The sequence below is a fragment of the Musa acuminata genome, chromosome BXJ1-8 (assembly GCF_036884655.1).
Source record: "Musa acuminata AAA Group cultivar baxijiao chromosome BXJ1-8, Cavendish_Baxijiao_AAA, whole genome shotgun sequence".
NCBI lineage: Eukaryota > Viridiplantae > Streptophyta > Magnoliopsida > Zingiberales > Musaceae > Musa > Musa acuminata.
In genome coordinates, this window is record NC_088334.1 from 46302965 (window position 1) to 46327643 (window position 24679).

At 36.3% G+C, this 24679-nt stretch overlaps 2 protein-coding genes across 2 annotated transcripts; one reads left to right on the forward strand and one right to left on the reverse strand.

Annotated features, from left to right (window-relative positions):
* Positions 1 to 944: 944 nt before the first annotated feature.
* On the reverse strand, positions 945 to 9886 carry LOC135588239 (casein kinase 1-like protein 2). Its single transcript, XM_065080288.1, has 14 exons — positions 9332 to 9886; positions 9170 to 9210; positions 8474 to 8543; positions 8227 to 8375; positions 7741 to 7836; positions 7582 to 7652; positions 5855 to 5916; positions 5617 to 5680; positions 5451 to 5535; positions 5241 to 5367; positions 5036 to 5118; positions 4894 to 4954; positions 4062 to 4270; positions 945 to 1667 (listed from the first exon to the last, which is right to left on the reverse strand). The coding sequence occupies exons 1-14, from the start codon at positions 9405 to 9407 to the stop codon at positions 1380 to 1382; spliced, it is 1482 nt and encodes a 493-aa protein (XP_064936360.1). The 5' UTR covers positions 9408 to 9886; the 3' UTR covers positions 945 to 1379.
* A 914-nt stretch (positions 9887 to 10800) lies between these two features.
* LOC135588240 (THO complex subunit 6-like) lies at positions 10801 to 24595 on the forward strand. Its single transcript, XM_065080289.1, has 13 exons — positions 10801 to 11095; positions 11712 to 11743; positions 11837 to 11947; positions 14356 to 14432; positions 14751 to 14796; positions 15697 to 15757; positions 17702 to 17755; positions 17885 to 17965; positions 19781 to 19820; positions 21267 to 21376; positions 22408 to 22518; positions 23426 to 23542; positions 23907 to 24595. The coding sequence occupies exons 1-13, from the start codon at positions 10868 to 10870 to the stop codon at positions 24000 to 24002; spliced, it is 1164 nt and encodes a 387-aa protein (XP_064936361.1). The 5' UTR covers positions 10801 to 10867; the 3' UTR covers positions 24003 to 24595.
* The last annotated feature ends 84 nt before the right edge of the window (positions 24596 to 24679 follow it).

The window sequence follows — 24679 nt, forward strand, 5'->3', positions numbered from 1 at the left end:
TGATGAAAACATTGTAAGTCCATTAAGAAACATTGCAATTCGAAATACCTCTTTTTATGTTATTATTTTTAATAAATAAAAATAAAATATTATATGATTTTTCAAAACAAATATAAACCTAAATTTATGGTTAGGTAAAAAAAATTAAGGACTTGTCATCCTTTATTTTGAAACGTGTTAAGAAATTGATAATTTTCATTCAGAATTATTTAAAGACTTTCAAATAAAATATTTCATCAAAACATTAACATATTTAATAAATTTAATAATTAAGGTTTGCACAAATTTAAATTAATTAAGATTGAGATATACTATTTTTAATAAAATTACAATGATTTTAGTTTTGTATAATCAGTTCAGCTCAACCAAAAAAAAGAAAAACTGTAACTAACTGAACACAAAACATGAAACATAATAATTCTACTCAAAAACATTGTAACTGATTCGATATAACTGATCAACTATTAATGAGACTATCAACAATTAATAAGAATAATTATAGTATTCAAAAAAATAAAACTCTCTTTAGGTATTTTAAAAATAAGAGACACTATCCCTAAAATAAAAAAAAAACCCAAAATACAACCATAAACCAAAGTTTTTCCCTTTTATTTTCATTAAAACAATACCTTCGTTATCAAATAGCTTGAGCTCGTGTGAGCTCACCATAAACCAAAGCTTTACTAAAATAAGTCAAAGCCAAACTCGAACATTATTGAGGCACCAAATCAAATAGCTTGAGCTCGTGTGAGCTCACCATAAACCAAAGCTTTACTAAAATAAGTCAAAGCCAAACTCGAACATTATTGAGGCACCAAACACCAATTTGGTAAACAATCACACTTCTCGGTGGAAGTGTGATGTCAAACTATGAAGGTTTTGCAAATAGTTGAGAGATCATCATCCTAAGATAGAAGACATCACAAATTCTAACAGAAACAATGTAAAAACAGTCGAATCTCCTGGTGGAAATTTACATTTTACAGAACGCAGAGAGTCTGCTTTAAATCTTGAATGGTAATATTTTTTATCTGTCTATCAAACATAAGAACAACAATGGAATTATGCAGACAACTAATTACATAACAAAGCATCACGACATGTACCGATTGAAGTATTTTGAACCAAACTGCAGTCGAGAAATAATAACAAGAAGCTATAATGTCTCAGCTATAGCATATATCCTTGAACAGTTGGACGCACCTTGTTATTTGTTTTTCTTACGTGGGGGCACTCCAAATCAGCAGTTCACATCAGACTAGTTGTTCCTCTTTCGTGGATCAGGCGAAAAAAAAAATGCCAAGGTGTGAACTCTTCCTGATGGCTATGGATTTACACGGAGATAATAGAAGTTGCAGAAGGACATGCAATTACCATGATTAATTCCTTTCCTCATTATCAAAATTAAGGCCCTTAATGCCTTTGAGCGTGGACTCATAATTCTTAACTGCGGACGGTTTCTGTCCAGATGAAGTATGCTTCCGCTCTGCAGAACTGATTGCAGAACTTCTCTGAGCACTCGAAACCCTACGGGAATTCCCTGGGCTAGCCTCTGTAGCTCGAGTGTGAGATGCATCTGCATCGGTGTTCACCATGTCTCGGCTACTAGAAACAGCAGCTCGCCTCGAGGATTCACTTGACTGTCCCATAAAAGCTGAGCTGGAAAACTAATATGCATGCATTTGAAATCAGGAACTACATATACATAATCAACACATCTCTAACAAAGCTATATTAGAATCATGCACCTATTGTTTCGTTCCAAAAAAATAATCTAAAAATTTCAAGCTCAATCATAAAGTTAGATACAACCCACAAACTAATCAATATATGTCATGAGATAATCTCAGTTGTAGAATCCCGACTGAAGTTGGAAGAACTTACATGACCAAGTAGACTATAGGAAAATTGTGTACCAGTACCTCCATTAATGATGCAAAATAGATAATCTGCTACAGATTGAAGAACATACCCTCTAATATCATAACAGTCAAATGTTTACATTCTGTGTACTTATATCAAGTACAGTTGAGAACCCTTCCAAACAGTGAGGCAGCAAAAAAATTTTGCTAATCTCAGATTCCTTACTCCCATATGATAATCGTTTTAAAAGTTCTAGTTTATAAATCTCACTTAAGTCATGGTGAGCTCAATTGTCTATTTCTGTATAATTATCAGATTCAATGTAGACATACTTTGAATCTATAAGCCAATAAGATATTAGTAGAATCACAGAATGGATCTGCATGCCATAAAAGATCTACAGTATGCATAACATGATTTTCTAACATCTTGGAATGGATCTATATGCCAATAAAGTATTAGTAAAATCATAATAAGATTTTAGACAGTTGTTATGGTGCTAGTTTAAACTGCATCCTGCAACTACTTTTAGAACTTACCGACCCTGTCGCACCCTGATTACGATATGTCTCACATTGAAGTGGACAAAATTAAGATTGATTTATAAGGATCTGATGAGTAGGCTGTTATCAACCTCAGGTTAAGCATTTAGATTAGTGATTTAGGTCAAACGAAGTTGATGGATCAGTGATAAAGCATAAAGGCACAAACAAAATAAATCATGCACCTAGAGTAAGAACAAATGGTTAGAGACAGTCCTGAATAGCATTAGACTATCATAAATAAATCAAGAGGATGGTAAATATTTTACTTGAACTTATCCAAGACTTAGTTACAGTGTTTCATAAATACGAACACGATGCAAAAGAAACCACATCACCACCTCTTGTCATGAGGTGTACCACATTTGCAAGCTGAACAGACATATGCACGCTTGATTCATCCCTAACTATCTTGTCCCCTCAAGTAGGATATTTGGGAAACTTTATCCCATGCACATAATGTAGGGATGCCCTGGCTTGTGAGCGTAAATGCCTCTGGGGTGCCAGACCCAAAGCAGACTCAAAGAATGGGGCCCAACTTGGGGTGATGCTGGAATCGGGTAAAGAAACCAATTGATGATTTCAATGATTTAGATTGCAATTGCTATAGTACAGCAATCGAAAGTCCATGCCAGTTTCTTTCAAGATATTGGACCACTATTCACTACTTACTACTTCAATACCAATGGGCTCTTGAATGAGCATAAATGCCACAGGATACAAGTAGAAAGTCTTTATATTGACATGGTCAATGCCTCAATGACGACCTCTACATAAGAAAATTGATCATGAAAATTCAGTTTAATAATTTATATAGATTATAATCAACCATTTTTCAGTTACATTGGAGTATATCACCCTTGGAATAATTTCCAAGTAGGCTAAACTGAGATATGGACTAAAAACATCTGCAGTTCAAGAACCAAAATTAGGAAGATGATCATTTAAACAAAACATAACATAAAAAAATTGTTTTTAGTAATCTACATTCCACAGGTATCCTAAAACTTATGCTGCAGCAAACTAGATAAACATTTCAGTGGCTAAGCTCCAAATATAACTCCATAGATCTAGCGTTAACCACACGGTTCACAAAGAAAAAAATATGGTTGCAAAAAGTAAAGAAAAGACCAACAACCACGAGAGCTGGCTCAAACAAGGACCTCATTTCTGACATACATAAGGTTTGTTAGGAACATCACCACCAAAGCCCTAAAATCGCAATTATATGGGATCGGATCTTTTGCCACCATTGAGATCCATAAAGAGTTATATGTTTAGCTAAATTAAAAATATTTAAATCTTTCTTTATAGTTTCAATGTTTGTTAGGCACACATTTAGTTAATTTGTTTAATGATAAAGCCTAACTTAAAAAGCTAGTGTTGAAACGTGCACAATGGTCAGATATCTGGTTAGTTTCGACAAGAGATATATTTCTAGTTTTCAGAATATTTATGCTGTTGTTGTCTTTTAAAGTGATTATTTGAAAGACTATAAACCCACCATGGCTACTAAAATTTCATGCCAACCATGGCTAGAAGAATGAATATATAATGAAACCTTGTAAATATAGAATCCATCAGTATTGATGCTAATAGCTATGCCTGAAAAAAAAATCATAGAAAGGGGAGAACAAAACAGATCAACAAACTCACCTTAGCATCTTTACTGACAGATGGATTGTTCCCCATTGGGGCCTTCTGCTTTGTTAAGCTGCCTGAATCTAGAACTGGAGGTGTAACCCATCCCTGACGATGAGGGTCCCTCTCTTTACTGGCAGATGGATTATTCCCCATAGGTGCTTTCTGATCTGATAAGCTGCCTAAATCTACAGCTGGAGGTATAACCCGCCCATGACGATGCCCTGAAATGCAATCTTTAAAATTTATTGCTCCAAATTATAAAAATGAAACAAGTAAATTCTTCTCAACATGCTGGCATTACTAATAGCTTTTCTACACAGCATGAGTAATAGATTACAACAAAGATGTTTTTGTAACACATGTAACACAAGTACAACAACAAACCAGAAAAATCCCCAACTATTTGGGGCTAGCTAAATGGATCTTTTTTGTCAATAAGCTTTGTACAAAACATCTTTTGTTGAAATCAAAAGATATTCAAATTTCTACTAACAATTTCTAGTAGTTTCTTTTAGATCATCCTACCTCTCACATCACTTATATTAATTATCACTTGTCTAACTACAACATCTATAAGTCTCCTTATACCATATTCATACCATCTTAAATGAATTTTCCTTATTTTATCATGTACCATAACACATGTAACACAAATCTAATAAGCAACAGAAATTTAGACTATAATTTGAACAATATATTAGCACAAGCTAATGAAGCAAACATGAGGAAAAAAAATGGAAGAAACTGAAGATAGATTCTATGAAGATTGGAGTCAATTATCAACATCAAGAACAATAGAGATAAGGTGCAATCTATTAATGAGAACAATAGAAGGAGAGATCACCAGATTGTCTATCATTGGCAAAAGCAGGAGCCAAGCCAGAGTTAGGTCCTGTACTTGGACCCTAGGGAATAGCAGAAATGGTTATCTACTTGTTCAGGATATGGAAAAAAAAAAGAATAAATAATATCTGCTTTTGACTCACAATAGCACGTGGGGGAGCACCAGATATCTGCGACTGCTGATACTTCAAAATGGTCCAATCAAATACATAATCAAACTGAAACCCTGCAGAAAATAGATACAGAAATGATTTTTACACAATTAACAAATTCTTGACCTTCTTTAGCGATTGTTTCATCAATTAACAGTAACCTTAAATTTTAACATATACGAGAAGGAAAATCAACCTTCACGGATAAAAAGTTCCCGGAACAGTCTCTTAAGATATGAATAATCAGGCTTGTCCTCAAATCTCAGTGAACGGCAATAGTGGAAGTATGACACGAACTCTGAAGGATATCCCCTACATAAAGCCTACGGGTACAACTTCTTCCGTCATCATAACCAATGGGAAAAGATCACAAAAGCTAAAGTTAATGACATAGACAATAACTTACCTCAAATGAGGTGGCAACTTTCTTTTCACTAATTTTTTCGTACTTCTGCTTCTTCGTTCCTGCTTTTAGACCTTGCCATGGAAGGCTGAAAACAAAAGAAATAAAGAACCAATGATTAAATATTCCAGAGATCGGTAAGACAAAGGGTTCTACCTATTGAACAAACCTTCCTCTCAAAAAATACATAAGAACGTATCCAAGAGATTCCAAGTCATCCCTCCTGCTTTGTTCTTAGTAGAAGAAAAACACAGTCAGAATGAAGAAGGAATAACAAACCCGAAAAAAAAAAGATCCAAAAATGCAAAGATACAAGTTATGACAGTCAGAAAACAATAAATCAAATTGTAAAAGCAATTCATTGACAAAATAAAGAAAAGGCTGATATGAGAAGATATTCTGCATACCTATGCCAAGATGTGTGTTCACACTTGCATACCTTGCTGTCCCAGTCAAGTTCTTGTTCTCTCTGCAATATATTATAATAACATCAAAACAAAAAAAGAACCTCATGTAATCTGCATCCAGCACATGATGTTATGAGGTGGAAGTATTTCATGTGAACCAAGCTCCAGAAAAACAGAGATTTCTCTCTTTATCTTTTTGTTTGTAACAAACCCAGATGTGGAACTACAAAGTCACTAGTAAATCCGTAAATATGAAAATATGATTAGAAAAATGGAGAAACGAAAACACACCACACAGGAGTGTAGACTCAGTAGCAAGGCAGTCACATCAATTCAAGAAAGAGGTGGAAAGAGGGTCAACTAAGGGAAAGAAATAACTAATAGTGAACAGCATAGGATCTGGCCCTTAATAATTCCCATGTGAAATCAAGTAATGTGAACTTGGATGCAAAATCAATACCCATGAGAATGCAGTGAGATATGATGTAACTAGAAACCAAAGTTCTGCTTTTGTAATGATTATTTATCAACAGTAAAGGTATATTGTAAAAATGGTACCGATTCCAGTGATTTAAAAAGCGCTAGGCGTCAAAAGACACTAAGGTCCAAAAACGCCCGAGGTGCTAGGCGCTCGCCCGAGCGAAGCTAGGCGCTAAAATATAAAAATATATAATATAATTAATAAATATAATTATTTAAAATTTTAAATAAAAATAATATATTATTAATCTATTAACAGTATTGAAAATTAATAATTTCAAATAAACCTAATAATATTAATAGTATACAGTATACTGTTAATAGTATACAGTATACTGTTAATAGTATACTGTTGTATACTCTTAACAGTATACAGAAGGAGAAGAAGGAAGAGTGTAAGGGGGTGCTGACAGCTGACTGAGAAAATAGGAAGCGGCAGCGGTAGCGGGAGTGTAAAGAGGCAGCGGCAGCGAGAGCGGGAACGTAAGGAGGCAACGGCAACGGGAGTGTAAGGAGGCAGCGGCAACGAGAGCGGGAGCGACGAGCGGCAGCGACGAGCAGCGGCAGCGGGAGCAGGAGCAGGATTAGGAGCGCGAGCGGCGAGCAGCGAGAGTGGCGTGCAGCGACAGCGGCGAGCAGCGGGTGCGGGAGCGGCAACGAGCAGGGTTAGGGTTGGGCAGCGACAGCTGATATCGGTTTTAGTTGGTTCGATTGAACCAACTAACCACCGGAGACCGAACCAGACCTAAAATCTTGGTTCGGTCGCATGGTTTAACCAAGGCGCTCGCCCGAAGTGCCCAGCGCCTAGGCTCGCCTGGGCGCCTCTTAGAAGCGCGCCGCCTGAAAGTTTAGCGAGGCGCTCGGGCCTCGCCTCGCCTCACCCGAGCGCCTAAGCGAGCGCCCGAGCACCTTTTTAAATCATTGACCGATTCACACAAGTAAATCTTATACTGGGTAATTTGAAAATCCAAACCATCGCTCTTGATCCAAACGGACAAAAATTCACAATCAAGAATCAACATCAATCTTTGTCTTATTTGGCCACAATTATAAAAAAAGGCAAAGAAAATGTCTTATGCTATGAAGCTGGCCCCATAGAGTCGACTAGGCTGCCATCCACAGCAAATTCTATAAAACATAAAAGTATCACGACAAGGAGCTAAAAATAACAAATCTGCCAATTTTAATCATGAAATGCAACAGGAACAACAGAAACACTTTCAATGCCAATTTTAATTAAATCTTACCTATATGGAATATGCTGATGAGATGAAGTATCCCTATACTTCTTTGCAAGGCCAAAATCAATAATATACACCTGGATGGAAAAGCAACAGCAACTCAACAAAGCAAAATAATGACCTAATCATCAGATATAAACAAAGACAACAAACTAGGAGGCACACCTGATTAGCTCGTCTACCAAGCCCCATAATAAAATTATCTGGTTTGATATCTCGGTGCAAAAAGGACTTTGAGTGCACAAATTCCACTCGATTAATCTGAAGTGAGAAATGAACAGATCAGACAAACTATATGATTTGAGAAATTCAGAACCTCATTGACATGAATATTCATAATGAATATGGTAGAAAGTGTTAGAAGTGTATTTTGGTAAACAAGGTTTAATAAGTAGCATTTCATGAGAGAACAATTATTTGGTTGACAAAATGAAAGAAGATGGACATAAATTGTTTTGTTGGGAGACAAGATATGATAGGAATCCAAAATAGAAAGAAAACAGAGGTAAATAAAGAAAAAAAGTAGAAGAAAAAAGTATAGCATGCTAGAAACCGATTAAAACAAAGCTGCAAGGATAATGCAAATGTTTCCAATGTTGAACAGTACTGTATTGTGTCAATTTGAAAAGGCACACTGCAGTGGTAACATACCATCTGATCTGCAAGCATCAAAACAGTCTTTAGAGAGAGTTTACGGCTACAAAAGTTGAATAGATCTTCCAGACTTGGTCCTAGTAAATCCATCACCAAGACATTATAGTCACCCTCAACACCAAACCATCTCACATTTGGAATTCCAGCTGCCACAACATAATAAAGAAGAAATTTGATTTATAAGTAAGAAGTTTAAAAATTTAATTCTAACTGCTTGACACCAAAAGGGTATGAATTTTATTACTTCCTCCTTGCAGGATCTTGTACAGCTTTGATTCATAGAGCAACTGGGGGTGCTTAGTCTTGATGTTTTCCTGGTCATTAGGAATAACACATGAAGACAAGAAATTTTATCAAAGCCATTACAAGTATTTGATGCATCCAGAAGCCTGACCTAGCAAAAACCACCTTCCATGCACTCATCAAACAACTTTAAGTTTCAGCTTGTCATTGAAAGACCAAAACCAACAATAGAAAAACTACCCACAGATGAAATGCACTATACTGGGAATTATTGAGAGGACAAAAAAGAGGAAAGAAAGTGACCAGGAAGGTCCAAGCTATAGTCCAAACAATACTGGATGGAGCTTGCTTTTCTACCAAACCTAAGGGAGATTCTGTGCATGTGATTCTATTTAACATAAAGAATTTGACAGCTTAAAGAATTTATGTAATTTAAAGAATACCATTAACTTAAACTAAAAAATAAAAAAAATATCGTACAAGTATTTCCAGCTAATAAGTTTCCAACTTTTAGGGAGGAAAAGAACACTCCAGGAATATTCAGAAGAACATTTACTAACAAAACAAATTCCAAATCAGAATAAATTGAGCAACAAAATAAACATAAAGAGAATGTACATTTAACTTACATAATTTAGCATGTCATTTTAATCAAACATTACGATGACCAAAAATCTACAACACTGGCTACACTTACGAGTTTAATTGCGACTTCCTCGTTCGTTTGAATATTAGTACCTGCAACCAAGACAAGAATTCGAAATCCCCCAAAGGAGAAAACTTTAGGAGTTTCTGCAATAAAAAGCCACACAAACCAGCTCTATAACCGAAGCGATCCAAACGTAAAGCGACCACAGACCTAGATAGATCTCCCCAAAGGACCCGCTCCCGATCTTGCGACCGAGGCGGAACTTGTTTCCAACGCGAGGCTCCATCGGACGACCGCAATAACAGACAGGAGTCCCACCCGATTCAAGCTAAGAATGAAGCCACCAGAAGCCCTCCTCCACCGATCTCACGGAGCCGCACCGAATCACCCCAGACCGGAACAAAATCCCAACAGAACGACGATGCGGTGGCTGGAAACTAGATCGGTGCCCAGCGATCGATGGCAGAACGAACGGAATCCGGTTTAGATCGCGGCCTTGGGGTGTCCAAATCAGACGAAACCGCCCAATAAATTAGGGTTTCATGGAAGGCGGAGGCGAAGGAGGAGGAGGAGGAGGTCGTAAATCGATCGATGCAGCGGTTGCGATAGCGGAGAAGGCACCCATGTCTCTCACACCGAATAATACCTTTTCTTAGCCGTGTTCCAACGCCGGAATAGAAGTGGGGTCGACAGTTGTCGCCTTGGAATAGCGGATCCCGCTCCGAGTCGGTCTTCACCGACCAGGGTTGAACTCAACTCCGTCATCGCCACGGAATAGCTTATCCCGCTCCGAGTCGTTCTTCGTCGGCTATTATTGAACTCAATTTTATCGTATCGAGCGACTTCGTTCGTCGTACCGTACAGATGAGTAGATATTACGGGGTCGGTGCCGTGAGAAGTCATCTCTTTACTGGTCCCCATCCAACGACACAAGCACTTCCACCTCAGCGGATAAGAGGTGCACGTAAGAAATGTGAGTGCGAATATAATGAGAGGAGGCCGAGTTTACCGTGTCGGCTGTAGTTTTGACTGAGTCAACATCTCAGCATCGAAGCTTCTTTCTTTTCTGAGTCCAACTTGCTCTGCATGTCAGAATAATAGGCAGTTGAAGATGGAAAGTCTTCGGTTGACTAGTCCATATGGCCGAATCTTTATTCGAATATTCCAATTCAGATAAAATGAAATCCACATGCATTTTATCGAACATTATTGAAACTCTCAGCCACCTCCTTCTTCAAATAAAACTTAGGTTAAATCTAATTATAAGATCATCTAAATTATTATTATTTTTGTTTTTTCTTTCTTGTATTGCTCCTCTTAATTTAGAACGATAATGAATTACATGGAAGGTGTTGATTAATTTGGCTGGTAAAATCTTGAGCTTCAATCATGTCAAAAAATTATTGATTAAACTATAATCCTAATAATTTGAAGTGAAATTAGTTATATATTAATTTGGTTGATATTAAAAAAAGAAATAGAAAAAAATAGATAAATGGGCTCCAATTGGGCATTGGCCCATAAAAGGTCTAAATTAGGCTTTAATGAGTTGTGGCCCATAAGAGGCTGCTTAAGGCTCCAGCTACTGCTTAAGAAATCACGCCAATCGAGATCCACTCTTGGACTTTCGTTGATTGGGCTTTGGCCTGTAGAGGTATATATATATGGCTTGGCTCCATGAATCCCGCCCGCGAAGACTCCCGCTCGTTGGAAGAGGACGAGACGAGGAGGAGGAGGAGACCGGTGATGCCGGAAATGGCGACAGAAGGCAACGGAGGCTGCGACGCTCGGGATTGGGACGAAGAAGGCTACAGGAAGAGCATTCTGCAGGAGAGGGAGCTCCGATGTCGAACCGTCTTTAGGACCGCATTCGCACCCTCCCAAAGCCCTAACCCCGAAACCGTCGTCGTCGCCTCCAGCGATGGTGCCGTCGCTTCGTACTCCTTGGCGTCCTGCATTTCCGCTACCTCTCAGGTAATCGGTTTTATTTTTGTCATAATGGAATGTTGACGTAACCCTCAACTTGTTTGTTTCAATGCCTTACCGAAGGAGAGCTACTGCTTGTAGCCATGCTTTAGCTAAACTCTGTAATCTTTAGTGAGCTAGCACTCGTATGCATAGATAAGTGAAGAGTACGGGCGGAAGAGAACATGAAAGAAAGATAAGGAAAGACGAAACCACTCTCCTTTGGTAGTAGAAAAGTTGCTAGAATCTGTTTTTGATGCATTTGGTATGGAGCTTATCATATGCCAATTTCAGATACTGACATTGAATTGCAGATGAAGATGCCTTGTGTTTTTTTATCTTGCAAAGGAAATGTATTTTAGTGGTCATATGCGATGTTGTGTCAAGATTTGTTCATGATATTCTATATAACAAGGCCATGATGTCCAAACTATTTGGGGTTGGGGACATGGATATTTGCTTTGTCATGATATTCTATATGACCTTTTTTTTAATCTTTCATGTAGTTGGATTCTGTTTCAGAAGAATAGGCATGCTATCATTTTAACAAGCGAGGACTGGAATTATACAACCAAATTTCTTTCCAAAATTTTGCTGACTTTGGACCCCCTTTTCTATTTTGCAGCCTATGCATGTAAATAAGGTTGTCAATCAAAAGTAAGTATGTTGTTCTGCTCATTACATTGTGTTTACAGAATTGGAAGAATGTTGCCTCTGTTGATCTAATTGCCCTTTACTTTCTGATGTTAGAACTCTTCCTGGTCCTTTACTGGCTGAGCCACTTTTTATCATTAAAGGGCACAAGGGCCCTGCATATGATTTGAAGTTCTATTGGCAAGGAGAAGAATGTTTACTTTTCAGGTCTGTATAATAATAATAATCCAAGACCAATCACACATTTGCTTATCTATTAACATGGGTTCTGCTTTTGTTTCAAACCTGGTAATTACTTCATTCATTATTGTTTTGCATTGTTTTCTGAAAGGATCAGAATGCCTGGTTGTACATGGTATTTGCCCTTGAGATCCAATTAAGCTGTATGTACTGGCTAGGCAGATCAACATTGTAGACTATGTTGGAAAACAAAAGTAAAAGGTCATGAACGTTAAGAATGTAAAATATTTGATGTATATAAAAAGAAGGGGCTCTCTGATTTTTCCTAGTCGGAGCAATTTGTCTACATGTATTTGAAATCCATCAAACAATGTCTTAACATATGATGATTGACAAGCAAAGGATACCATGTCAGAAGCAAGTCGACATGGCATCAGCTAGGTTCAGAGTCTAAATTTTTTACCTCTGTTCTACAATTCTTCAAATTTACCACCAATATATAATTTTTCCCTTTTCTCTCTCTCTCTCTCTCTCTCTCTCTCTCTCTCATCAGGCACTATTTTCAGTTGGAGACAGATGCAGTCTTAATGTTCCTATTGTCAGTAATATCTCGATGTTGCCAGCACTTGTTAAAACATGCTTGTAGTAACATCTGATGTTTAAGCTGCTAGTGTGGGCGGTCACAGCTGATTTTGTGTTGTTATCCACTTGTTGTTGCTATGTTAACATCACCACAGATTTCACTGGTGTTACCAGTGAGTACAGTAATTCTTTGGATATAGTAATTCTAGATGCTGCAGTAGTGATTTGAGCAGTGTTGTTAACTACCTGCTTCTAAAATGCCAGCAGTAGCGCAGCATAACTTTGATGTGTGATACAGCATACTTAAATTCCATAATGGTGTTGAACTTTATGTTTTAAATTGAATTGTTCATTCTTGTCACATCTCAGTACATGCTATCAAAGCTGCACTGATTTAAAAAGGATCTGTCCTGTAGGTATTGTGTCATTCAGAACCTGATAATAACTAGTCTCAGTGTGGCTATTGCAGAGATATTTTAATTTCTCTGATGTTATCGCTTGTAAAGAATCGGTTATGGTGGTTAGAAAAGGAATTTAAGATTGAATTTGGTCAAGCAAAAGAAAGGTTAAATTGCAAGAGTTGAAAGAATTGAGGACATGTGTCACTGTTTTTGGGGCAACAGACGAGGGTGCACATGATGATGTTCATGCGGTGCTGCTTAACGTGGGAATTAGTTCTACGTTGAATATGCAAAAACAATCTCACATTTGTCTGATGGATAAGGTTATTGCTTTGGATCCTGAGGTGGCAATCTAAGATATGAAATCAAACAAATCATGATGAAAGTGCGTTGTGTTGCTTGATGGATCAATTGAAGGGAACTCTGCTAACTAAATTTTTCAAAACTACAAAATAATGCTTTAAGTGGTTAGGCATTATGGTCATACTTTTGTAGGGCCAAATCATATAACCTTTGGGTCTCACCCTCGAGGAAGTTTGGGATAGCATTTCAAAATTGTAAGAAATTTCATACTTCTTTCATCTATGTTGAGGATAACTCCATGTTTCCTATCTTTTGACTGAAACAAGATCCAGTCCCTTTTTCTTTGGCCGCTAGAGGTTAGGGAGATGGGAAGAGAATTTGTGTCTGTTTGTATTTCTCAGATATTCAGGAAGCTAGCAAGTAAACCGATTTGGTTTCTGTGTTTTGGTTATGGTGTATTGGTAAAATCAGGTATTTCTAGCATTTACTGAGTCATTTTTCTCTCTCACTTGGAGAACTATACTTGTAGGATTTAAATAGGTGGTGATAGTGTGGGATGCTATTAGTTGAGGCCCATTTATGTCACCATTGCCTCCTTGTGCCTGCACACAGAAAATCATGGGAGGACTATGCATGCTCTGTTGTGATAGATCCTTGGACCAACACGAAAGAAACTACAGATCTTACAAGCAGTATTATCTTGGTACTAGTTTCTTGAGGTCCATTTACGCTTTTAATGAAGTGCACACCATCAGGTATATTTTCAAGTTATCTGAGACATGTCTAAGGAAGTGGAGAAGCAGCATGTGATGCAAATTCTCATTAATGATGCATCATATGATGTTGCAGCTTTCAAGTTGGTAAAAGAGAAGTGGTCAAAAATCTTTTAGATCTCCTGTGCTTCCCACCTAGATGCTTGAAGTTATTAGGACGTTATTTAAAATGCAAAATGAGATTACTAAAGCAAAGGCTCTCTTTGTCTCATATGACACTATTCTTGACATTGACAAGGCATTGTACAGACAGAGATAATTATAATACCATTTGGCAAATATCTAAATATGGCAAATATGTGCTTGTTTTGCTGCAAATTATGGCTATTGCACTAAAAATATTTGGAAAATTTAGTACTTTTTCCATGTTGTGCAGTTGTGGTGATGATGGTCACTTACGGGGATGGAATTGGAAGGAACTGCTGAATTCTGACATTCATGGGGATATGCAAGGTAATGAATGTATGATAGAGCTCACCTTTTCCACTCTTCGAACTGAGTTAATACAGCTATAGGTAATAGCATTCACATTCACCAAAAGATAAATTATTATTGTCAACTTGGAAAAATGTGTCTGTGCTGCTAGTTCAGCTAAAATATTTTGATGATATATGCCTTTAAATATCTGATTAACATTATTGTATCCTTTTGTTCACCTGTGTATATGCTCCTGCATTGAACAAATAGCATCACCTTCAGAGACAGTTCTCTTAGGAAATAACTGTTGCCTTCCTTTTCTTCATTTCAATATGTTTTTTTATGTTCTTTCAGGAAATTCTTTGAAGCCAATACTTGACTTGGCAAATCCTCAACATGAGTAAGCTTTCCACTCTATTTCCTCTCATATTTTATTAAAAAATGTTGCCAGCTAGATGAACAATATCCTACGTACTGTTTCTGAATAACAAAAGCACATTTCCAATACTAACTTCTTCTTTTTTACAATTGTCATTGCGCTTTTAGCTTGAATTGTGATTTATGTGTATTTAACATTTGAGAATGACAAGCCTCTTTGTTATGGTTGATCCTCTATAACTTGAGGGTTAGTGGCACGAAGATATCAACTCTGCTTTTGGGGTAAACCTGCACATATTAATGCTTCCAGATCCAGCATTAGTGGGATCATGCATGGGACCATCCGGATTTAAGTTTAAGCTTTTCTCCAGAGGTTGTACATTGACACATTGACCAGGGACATTATAATGTAAAACTTCTTACCTTCAGTGTGTTTTTAGCTGTTCTTATTCCATAGCTTCTTAATTTTTAACCAGACACTAATTGGTTGTGTATTTTATATGATAACATTAGCCTGTTAGGGTGTTGACATCTGAATCATGTAGTTATGATACTCTTATATATATATATATATATATATATATATATATATATATATATATATATATATATATATATATATATATATATATATATATATATATTGGTACTCATGTAGTTATGTATGTGTGTACATATGTATAATATATATATATACATATATATACATATATGAATTAGTTTAGGTTTGACATTCATTTACTATATGCAAATCTCCTACTATTGATATCTGTGGACTTGTGTTTTGCACATGCCTGGTCTCTCGTCAATCATCTCATGCTTCGGAGCTATCTTCTTGAAGTTTTAGATGGTTTTGTTTAGTTCCTTATTATTATGTATATTTTTTTTATGAATTCAAGTTCTTACCTTTTTCCTGTTTTAGGGGTCCTTGGGGTGCTCTATCTCCAATACCTGAAAACAATGCCATTGCAATTGACGAACAGGTTATTCTTTTAAATATTTTTCTCTTGTTTGTGATCCTTTTGCTGTTTTGATGATTACATTAACAACCTGTTTATCTTTAGCTTTGATCATCTTTCTGACTTAGTATTTTAGACAAGGGAGACTTCTTTTTTTTTCTTCCAGTTCTGCAAAAGCTGATGCAATTATGGCAAAGAAAAATCTCAAAGAGAAAGCTTTTAGGTTCTTTTTGTAGCTAAAATTAAAAGAACTTACAATCATTATGGATCAGAGTGATTTGGAGGTTAAATCACTTGTGAAAAGTAAAAAAAGGGAAAGATGGTGGAGAGTGGATACTGTAGAATGATAGGAGGAGAAAAACTAGTGAGAAGGCCAAATACGAACAAAAAGATAGTTGAACTTCAAAGGAAATAAACTGTCTTTCTTGAGAGAGAAGGCTCTTTTATTCCTATAGCCTCATTGCATATATCTAACTAAGAACAAATAAAAGTTACATGTACATGTCTAACATAATTCCCAGGAATAATTACAGATTATCTCCTATAATTAACTATGATTAGCATCTCGATCCCTATACTTTAAAAAGTAACATTGGGATTCTTATACTTACGAAAGTGAAACATTTAATTCAAATTCTCCTATGTTGTTAATTTCGTCGATGGAAAAAATCGCATGTGTTGTCACGTGTAAAAAGGCATGAATGGAAAGGATAAAAATATAATTTTATTATCTTTTAAATTATTAATTTTATATAAACTTTTCGTCCGTCGCTCACCCATTGCACTCGCTTGCCCGTTGCACCTGCTCACTCGACGCGTGCCCGTAGCAAATACTTTGGCATCAAGGTGCGGCAAGTGAGCAGGTGCGGCGGGCGAGTATCGGGCGAGCGAGTGTGGCGGGCAAGCAAGTGCGGTGGGCAAGCGGGTTGGAAAGAGGAGACGAGGAGGAAATCAGTCAGGGCGAGAAGTTTTATAAAATTAATAATTTGAAAGATAATAAAATTATATTTTTATCCTTTCTAATCATGCCCTTTTTGCACGTGACAACACGTGCGATTTTTTCTGTCGATGAAATTAACGACGTAAGGAGAATTGGGGTTAGATGTTTCACTTTCGTAAGTATAAGGATCCCAATGCTACTTTTTATAATGTAAGGACCGAGATGCTAATCATAATTGCCTACAGGGGGTAATCTGTAATTACTCCTAATTCTCATATGTCTAGCATATGTTTAACATAATTCCCAAATGTCTAGCATAATTCATCCAATCATATCAACATATAGCAACCTCCAGTGCATGTATACCTGAAGGAGACTAACTAAATTTTTTATTACAAAAATCATGATTCATGTTCTTCGGCTACAATCCTCTGACATCTCTAGTGAACTACTTTCCTACTTGTAATCTCTTTGCGCTTCCATTTCTTATCTCTTCTCATTTGTTAAAAAGTTGCACATTGGCTTCCATCAGATGAAAATCAAGTGGAGAATGTTTTCAGCAATCTTTATGCACTGTACTCTTCGTGTGGTTTCTGACCACATTAGTTAACAATCCATTCATCCTTATCTGAGAACTCTATTCATGATCAACAAACCTTCAGATTGGTTCAGCTTTAGAAATTCCAATACTTAGCACTACAATGATGCCATTAAAGATTATAATATGCTTAAGTCTGTTCTTGGCCCTCTTCTACTCTGACCAAGAATGTCTCAACTAACTTGCCATTAGAGGAGGCCATTCCTGGGCCTGTCTGATATTACGAGAGATAGAGGTCATGTGTCTCTTCCTCAGATCAGCATTTTCATCCCTCCCCTTGGTCACTATGTACTTTGCTAACCATCCAAACAGTTACGTAAACCCACTTGGTTCCTTTTTATGTTGCTTTTAACATTAAAATGTTTTACAATATGACATATCATTTATCTACTTATTCACATGTGTGTGACCAAGTCTAGTGTTTAAACAGGAAGGCTCTGTTTTTTCAGCTGCTGGTGATGCTTGTGCATACTCTTGGGATGTGGTAACCTATCTTATGTATCTTTTAATGGCAAATGTATTCTTGGATGGTTAACACGCTCAAATTATTGGTGAATTTAATATTTTGCCAGCTATGGCTGCTATGCATCTTATGAAATCTGTTGCTACTTAGGAAACAGGAAAACAAAAAATGGTCTTCAAGGGCCATGCAGACTATTTGCATTGTATCACTGCTCGTAAATCTAGTCATCAGGTTAGTTGATGTTATTCCTTTTTCTTTGTTGGCTAACCCCCTTTTTCATTAGAGAGCTGGTTAGTACTTTTGGTGGTTAAATTTGGTTAAATTTCTTTGTTTAATTTGACAGAAATTTCTTCGAAAATACCATGACTACTGCAAACAATTCTATTAAAATGCCTACTGATGCTAGTAGTGGACATGGCAACATCACAATCTTACAATTTCACTAAGTTTGTTTGCAGACAGTTGGATTCCAGCCATGACAACCATGATGCAATTTTCCTTTAGACATGGAACTGTGTGGGAGGGGCATTGAAGTAAGGCATCATTCAGACAGAAGGGGGCTAATCGAATACATTATCTGGATAAAGATAATTTTTATTATATGAAAATTATCACTCTAAAAATTTGCGTGCCTTATTGGAATTTAATCAACCAGTATACCAATAGATATACAAAAGTTATATAGAGATGTCCTTTTCCCTTGTTAACTATATATATTCATGCTTTATACCATAGTAGAATATTAAAACAATATGCTTTATATCTTAGTAAAATGCTGTTTTTATTATAGATGGGTACATATGGCAAAGTGCAAACTCATCTTTTTAAAGACAAAATATGCTTGAAAGCAAGAAATGCAATTTCGTTCAGACAGGTACATTGACATTAAATACTGCACTGAGTGGTATCCAATGATTTGGCTGCAAACTGATAAATTAAGTGGTCCACATGTGGTACAGGGCATATCGCTGCTCGATCTGTGACCGGGTCATATGTTCACTTTGTTATATACTTATTTAACCTCAAACCTCATGCCCTCCTCCCCATGCCTCATGACTCCCCTCTCTTGACTGGTGGTACACTTCTCATCCTCCGCCATTGTTGTCTCCCTCCTCATGCTCCTCCTCTACGTTGCCTCCATTGATTCCTCCTCCTTCCCTCTTTGCTCTTCTTCTCAACTGCCTCCTCCCATCCTTATCCTTTTCTCTGTCGTCATTTCCTTCTCTCCTTGTCTTCCTGCTCCCCCTTTTTTGTATTGTGGGTATGCTTGAACAGATCGGACCCATACCATTCCAACCATGGAATGGCCAGGCTGGTATAGGTCTGTAAACTGTGCTCCCCCTTTTTTGTATTGTGGGCATGCTTGAACAGATCGGACCCATACCATTCCAACCATGGAATGGCCGGGCTGGTATGGGTCTGTTTACTGAATTCGAAAACCTTGCTTGAAAGTACATAATATAAGTTCAATAGGTAGAATGTAGAACTGGTACCATTTAGGTGCACAAGATTATTTCACTGTACTCAGCATAAAAAAAACAAAGTTAAGGGCATTCTGCCCATCTTAATATTTCTATTAATTTTTTAAATGAGAAGGATACTAACTAAAGAAACAAAGCACTACAGTCCCTGCTAAATATGTGCTTAGCTGCAAGTGATACATCTGTTTTGTTCTCACTCAAAACAATTTTTTTTTCCAATTGGTAGCATTCTATTAATAAATGCTAATAAAACTGCTTGCAAGACCTTGTCTTTTTTGTGCCAGATGAACATTTTCATCATTAAGAAAGTGGATGTCATCATGCTGAGCATGTTTATTATTATTCAACTCATGTTCATGCCTACTGTAATTTCCTCACAGTATGTCAGATTAAGGTTCTGTGCCTCTGTCATCCATTATATAACCTTTCAACTTTCTGTCTATTGAAGCTCCAAGCATTACTATATCTCCCTACTTTATACATGTTGTGTAATTGTTATTAGATATATTATGATGTAAATGACATCTTTTCTCTACTAATTCTTTTTTGTGTTTTTTCTCTGAAGATTGTAACAGGTTCAGAGGATGGAACAACACGAATCTGGGGTGAGCTTGGAGACTTACTATCATTTTTCCTATACATTGCCACATTTTTGCATGTGTTTTTACTAGTCTTTCGACATACTTTCAAGAAGACAGGACTAGTACAATGTAATGTCTAAATGTTGATACACAGTTTCTAGCAATATATTAGATCAAATTTCTGAACTAAATTAACCAGCTACAATATCAGAACTTGAAAATGTTGCTAGTCTGAGACAAGAATCCTAAAGTAGAAGCTGGGAGAAGGTTAAATTTACAAATGGTTCTGTATAATTTTCTGAAAGTTCTGATTTACTGGGTAAAAGATTTCTCCTTTCCCTTTCTTGCGACCAAGAGTTCAGACAGTTTGCCTCATAAATTAGATCTGAAAAAAAAAGTCTTTTTAGCCTTGAGACTCTCAATGAATTGTAAACATATTTAGGACTCAAATGAGCCCAGTTGGTCTGAAGCTGCTCTTAGAGACAACTCTATCGTTCAAGGTCATGTAGGGGGGAATTTTTAATAGGGGACTTATATTGTGTTAGGGATTTGTGTCATATTCTAGGTTACTGTTGTCTCGTTGATGTGATGATACTGACAATTCAAAATGAGGTCTGCTTCTTTGCATTGATCAGTGGTATGACAAACATGCACTACAGATCATATTGTAGTACCTAATATTTTTGTAAGAAATCTTTAAGATTTTTTTGTTATTTCTTTTCCTGTAGTTATAATGTCTGCTATCTGTTGCGTCAGGTTTTATCTTTATTTTCTTGTCAAATTTACTTTTTAAACTGATGCCTTTTTGCTTCAGGAGTTAGCCTCTCACAGTTTAAAGTAAAAATTTCTTCCATTGGTAAACAATATACATTAAAAGAAAAGAAAAAATAGGGAAAGGGTGGAAATTGATTCATTTGATTATTTGATAGGCTCTACAATTCACAAAAAGGGTCTAGTTCTATGTCACTTGAACTGGCTTCTTTGGACTCACAGAAATATTTTTTTTGATTAAAATCTACAAAACTTTCCATTGTAAAGACTAACTGGAACTGTGACAAGACGTTTTGAATTTTTGAGAACTGTATGCAATCAGGAAGTTGAGAAAGTTATCAAAATCTTCATTCCCTCAAAGTATGTGATTAACTCAGTAAACTGAAAAGGCCTGTGAAAAGCTAAAGCAGAATGGCGAAATCACAGAAGATGACAAAGATTGAGTGGTTGATTTCATAGGGGTTAAGTTGCCTTCCATCACTAGTTTTTGTATCTTAATGATTGGCATTCCGTTCATCATCTCAGTTTAATTATGGAGATTAGGATGAGGAAAAGCTTACTTTTTGCAGTATTTTGTACCCTTTGCTATTATATGATTTGAGATATGTGATATATATTCGTACATGTTGCTCTATATTTTGCATGATTATGTACGTATGTGATTTTCTGATGTGTATAGCTCAAAATGACATATTTTAGATTGTAGAAGTGGAATTTGTGCACAAGTTATACGTCCAGAGAAGAACATTAAGTCTAAGGTGTCTTCATGGGTCAGCTGTCTTGCCACTGATACAAGTGAAAGTTGGCTGGTATTATCTTTTTTTGCACTGAGTACCAATTACTTTCAGTTTTCATTGTTACTTTTAGTAGAAGTTAGTTTTCATTTTTATTTTGAAATAGCAGGGATATGATATATATATATACATATATATATATATATATATATACATATATATATATATATATATATACATATATATATATATATATAATATTTATCATGACAAAATATGTGATTATCTTTTATGATAAATAATAATTAACTAGCAAACTAACCTGTTCACTATGGAAGAGATTATTTTTAGTAGTACTTTGAGAATATAGAGAATATTGCAAGAACTTATGAAATATAAATTAATTAATATTATGTTTAATTTCATTAAATATAATTTAATAATTAATACAAACAACATAAGATTATATCTAATCATATATTTATCTCATCTATAATCAAATGTTTCGACATTCAAAAAGAAATAAAATTTCTCAAGTGTCCATGAAGTATCCTTAAGTAGTTTGAGGAGATATTCTAGAACTATTATATTCAACTAGTATATAGTACAGATTCAAGAAGTATTCATGTTTATAAGTGATATGTACCTTAATATGTTCTGAAGTACTCAGACAGTCAGACTAGTCCCATTGTTTGATCGGATGCTACAAAAGTTTTGACGTGACCATGTTCATAGGTGTACCTCTGAGCCACCAGGCTCCACATCAATCAGAGCCTCAAACACCGGTTTGCCATTTTTTCTCTTTGGAAAACCAATGTCAAAACAAACTTCTAGATTTAAATGATATATCAGGATAATCTTAGCTATATCGTAATGCAGGACATAATGATTTTTTAATAAATTATTAGTACTGCTAGTGGATGCACTGTGTTGTTTTTTCCTGGAATTTGCTGCAACAGTGTACATGTGACCCTTGTGCAGATAATCTTTATTTGCATCAAAGTAGTACATGATATGCATCTTGGTTTACTTCTGAACTATACTGCATTCTTTTATTTTTGAATGACAAAAATCAATATGATATTCTAATCAATTTTGCTTTTCAGGCTTGTGGTACTAGTACTGGGTTATCAGTTTGGAGTCTGCTATCTAGTGAATGCATTTTCAGCATAAATAGTCATTCCCCAGTGCAAGATTTACTGTTTGATGATCACCAAGTAAGTTCATACAATTATCAAAGCATATGCTCAGACGTACACATCTAGGCATGCCATCTTTTGCTGTTCCCATTTATGTTTTGGAATTCCTTGATGCGAGGTAATGTCTGTGTTTTTATATGCCATACCCAGTTTTGACATGCTGTCACTTTTTCCTTGAAGCAAGAATTTTTATTGGGAAAGACTTTTCTTTCAATTGTTATTGTTGATTTAATTGAATGGATTATTTAGGTAGATCATATTCAGCTTATCCTATTAATTTGTTGGATTGGTGAAGTTTTTCCAATCATAAAAATTCTTTTATGATTGGAAGGTACTCTAAGTAGTTTACTAGCTCCATTTTGAACTGCTCCGCTAGTTCACCAAAAGTTTCTTCCTTTACGTGTGATAATCATACAATAAATTGTGCATTAAACTGTAGCATCACAAAAATCAATGGTGGTAGTTGTGTTACAGATTTTTATGATCTTTGTTCAACTTTCATGTTTGATACAGAAAAACATAGTGCATAAGAAAATCTACACGTGAATTCTATTGCCTTTTTCATCAAGTCTCATTCTTTATTCTGTAATTACCTCAGAGTTCTTTTTTATTTTATTTGCATTGAATTACAAATCCACAATGATGATGGTTTGTCCAATAAATTTTAAGCTGAAAATCAGTTTAAATGTGCATTCTGCAACTGTAATTGCAGAATTTGATCAAAATTTGATTAAGTTTAACTTGTAAAGTAACAGAATAGTTTTATTTTTTTTACCGACAAGAATACAACCTGTTAGTATTCAGATAAGATAGCCGAGAATACATGCAACTTTCATATGTCAATTATGTGAAGTCATAGCTTCTAATAAGTTTTTGATTGATGAACTTGTAATTGGTTTCTGTTTTTGGCCCTTCAATCATTCAGATCCTGGCTGTGGGATCGGAGCCTGTGCTCACACGTTTCAGCATCAATGGAGCTGCACTTTCACAAATAAAATGTGCACCTCAGTCGGCATTTTCCGTATCCCTTCACCCTTCTGGAGTATGTTTCTTTTCTTTCCAATTATTTATCCCAAAGAATTATACCATGTCAGACTCATTCTTTTCCCAAAGGAGATAAATTTACTCAGTAGATGAGTACAATAAACACCCTTAGCATCTGAAGATACCAATTTACAAAACTCAAAAATGAAAGCTTTCGTTCCACAAAAACATGGACTTGGTGCCCCTGGCAGAAAATGCTACATAGTTACAGCATTGTCGATAGTCCTTGCAAAAAAAAAAAAAAAAATGTCATGTTCCTTGATATTGCCCTTTGTCATTGTAACTTTGTAACCACAACCAAGCTGCATGCCCTGTACCAATTGCTGTTGTGTTTACATACCCTCTTCCTACTTGGTATTCAGGTTATAGCGATTGGTGGCTATGGCGCACTGGTGGACGTCTTATCACAATACGGGAGCCATCTGTGCACGTTTTGCTGTGCAGGCTTGGATACATGACAGAAGGTATTATTGGTTTGTTGCACCGAGATCCAATTCATGATATCTACGCTTGCCTCGACCTAATGTTTTATGACCAAGGATTAGCTTTAGAGAGTGAAAAGCCTTCCCCCGACTTCTCCAAGGATCCTTTGTATGGGATCTTTTCTCCATATCTTCTCGTGCTGTACCATCTTCATACACTCTGCACGGGATTTTTCTCTCGAGCATGGAGACCTGTAATAGAGTTTGACCATGTTGATCCAAGTTTCAGACGAATGGGTCAGTAGCTAGAACTGCCCCTCACTGTGTGCTCCGAGCATCAGGATGAATAATACTTTGTAGGGGGGGGTTTCTTTTCTGGCCATGCCAAGGAATGTGGATTAAACAGCTATTTAGTAGGTACGGTCATTCAGATAGGCTGTGATTTTGGCATTTGTGATTCGATGCGAATGCTGTAATTGGCTGACTGTGGCTCTTTGCCAAGGCCGAGTCTTCTCTTCTTTTCGCAGTGCTGCTGGGTGCTTGGTGATCAAGGGTACACTTAGGAAAGGTGTAAGAAGCATTCCTTGCCATACCGTGTCAAACATGAACACTTCTTCGGCTTTGTGGTACATCTTAGTAACATTGTAGCTAATGACACCGCCATATCAAACATTCCTAACACTAGTCGTCATGGCTTGGGGGAAATATACCAT

Bases quoted from the DNA above. Each gene is read 5' to 3' on its own strand.
- LOC135588239 (XM_065080288.1), bottom strand. From the start codon at position 9,407: ATGGAGCCTCGCGTTGGAAACAAGTTCCGCCTCGGTCGCAAGATCGGG. The intron at 5,681-5,854 runs GTATGCAGAATA...TCTTCTACTAAG, and splicing joins GAACACACATCTTGGCATAG to AACAAAGCAGGAGGGATGAC. The intron at 1,668-4,061 runs GTGAGTTTGTTG...CATGCATATTAG, and splicing joins CTGTCAGTAAAGATGCTAAG to TTTTCCAGCTCAGCTTTTAT.
- LOC135588240 (XM_065080289.1), top strand. From the start codon at position 10,868: ATGCCGGAAATGGCGACAGAAGGCAACGGAGGCTGCGACGCTCGGGAT. The intron at 19,821-21,266 runs GTGAGCTTGGAG...GACATATTTTAG, and splicing joins TGGAACAACACGAATCTGGG to ATTGTAGAAGTGGAATTTGT. The intron at 21,377-22,407 runs GTATTATCTTTT...TTTGCTTTTCAG, and splicing joins ATACAAGTGAAAGTTGGCTG to GCTTGTGGTACTAGTACTGG.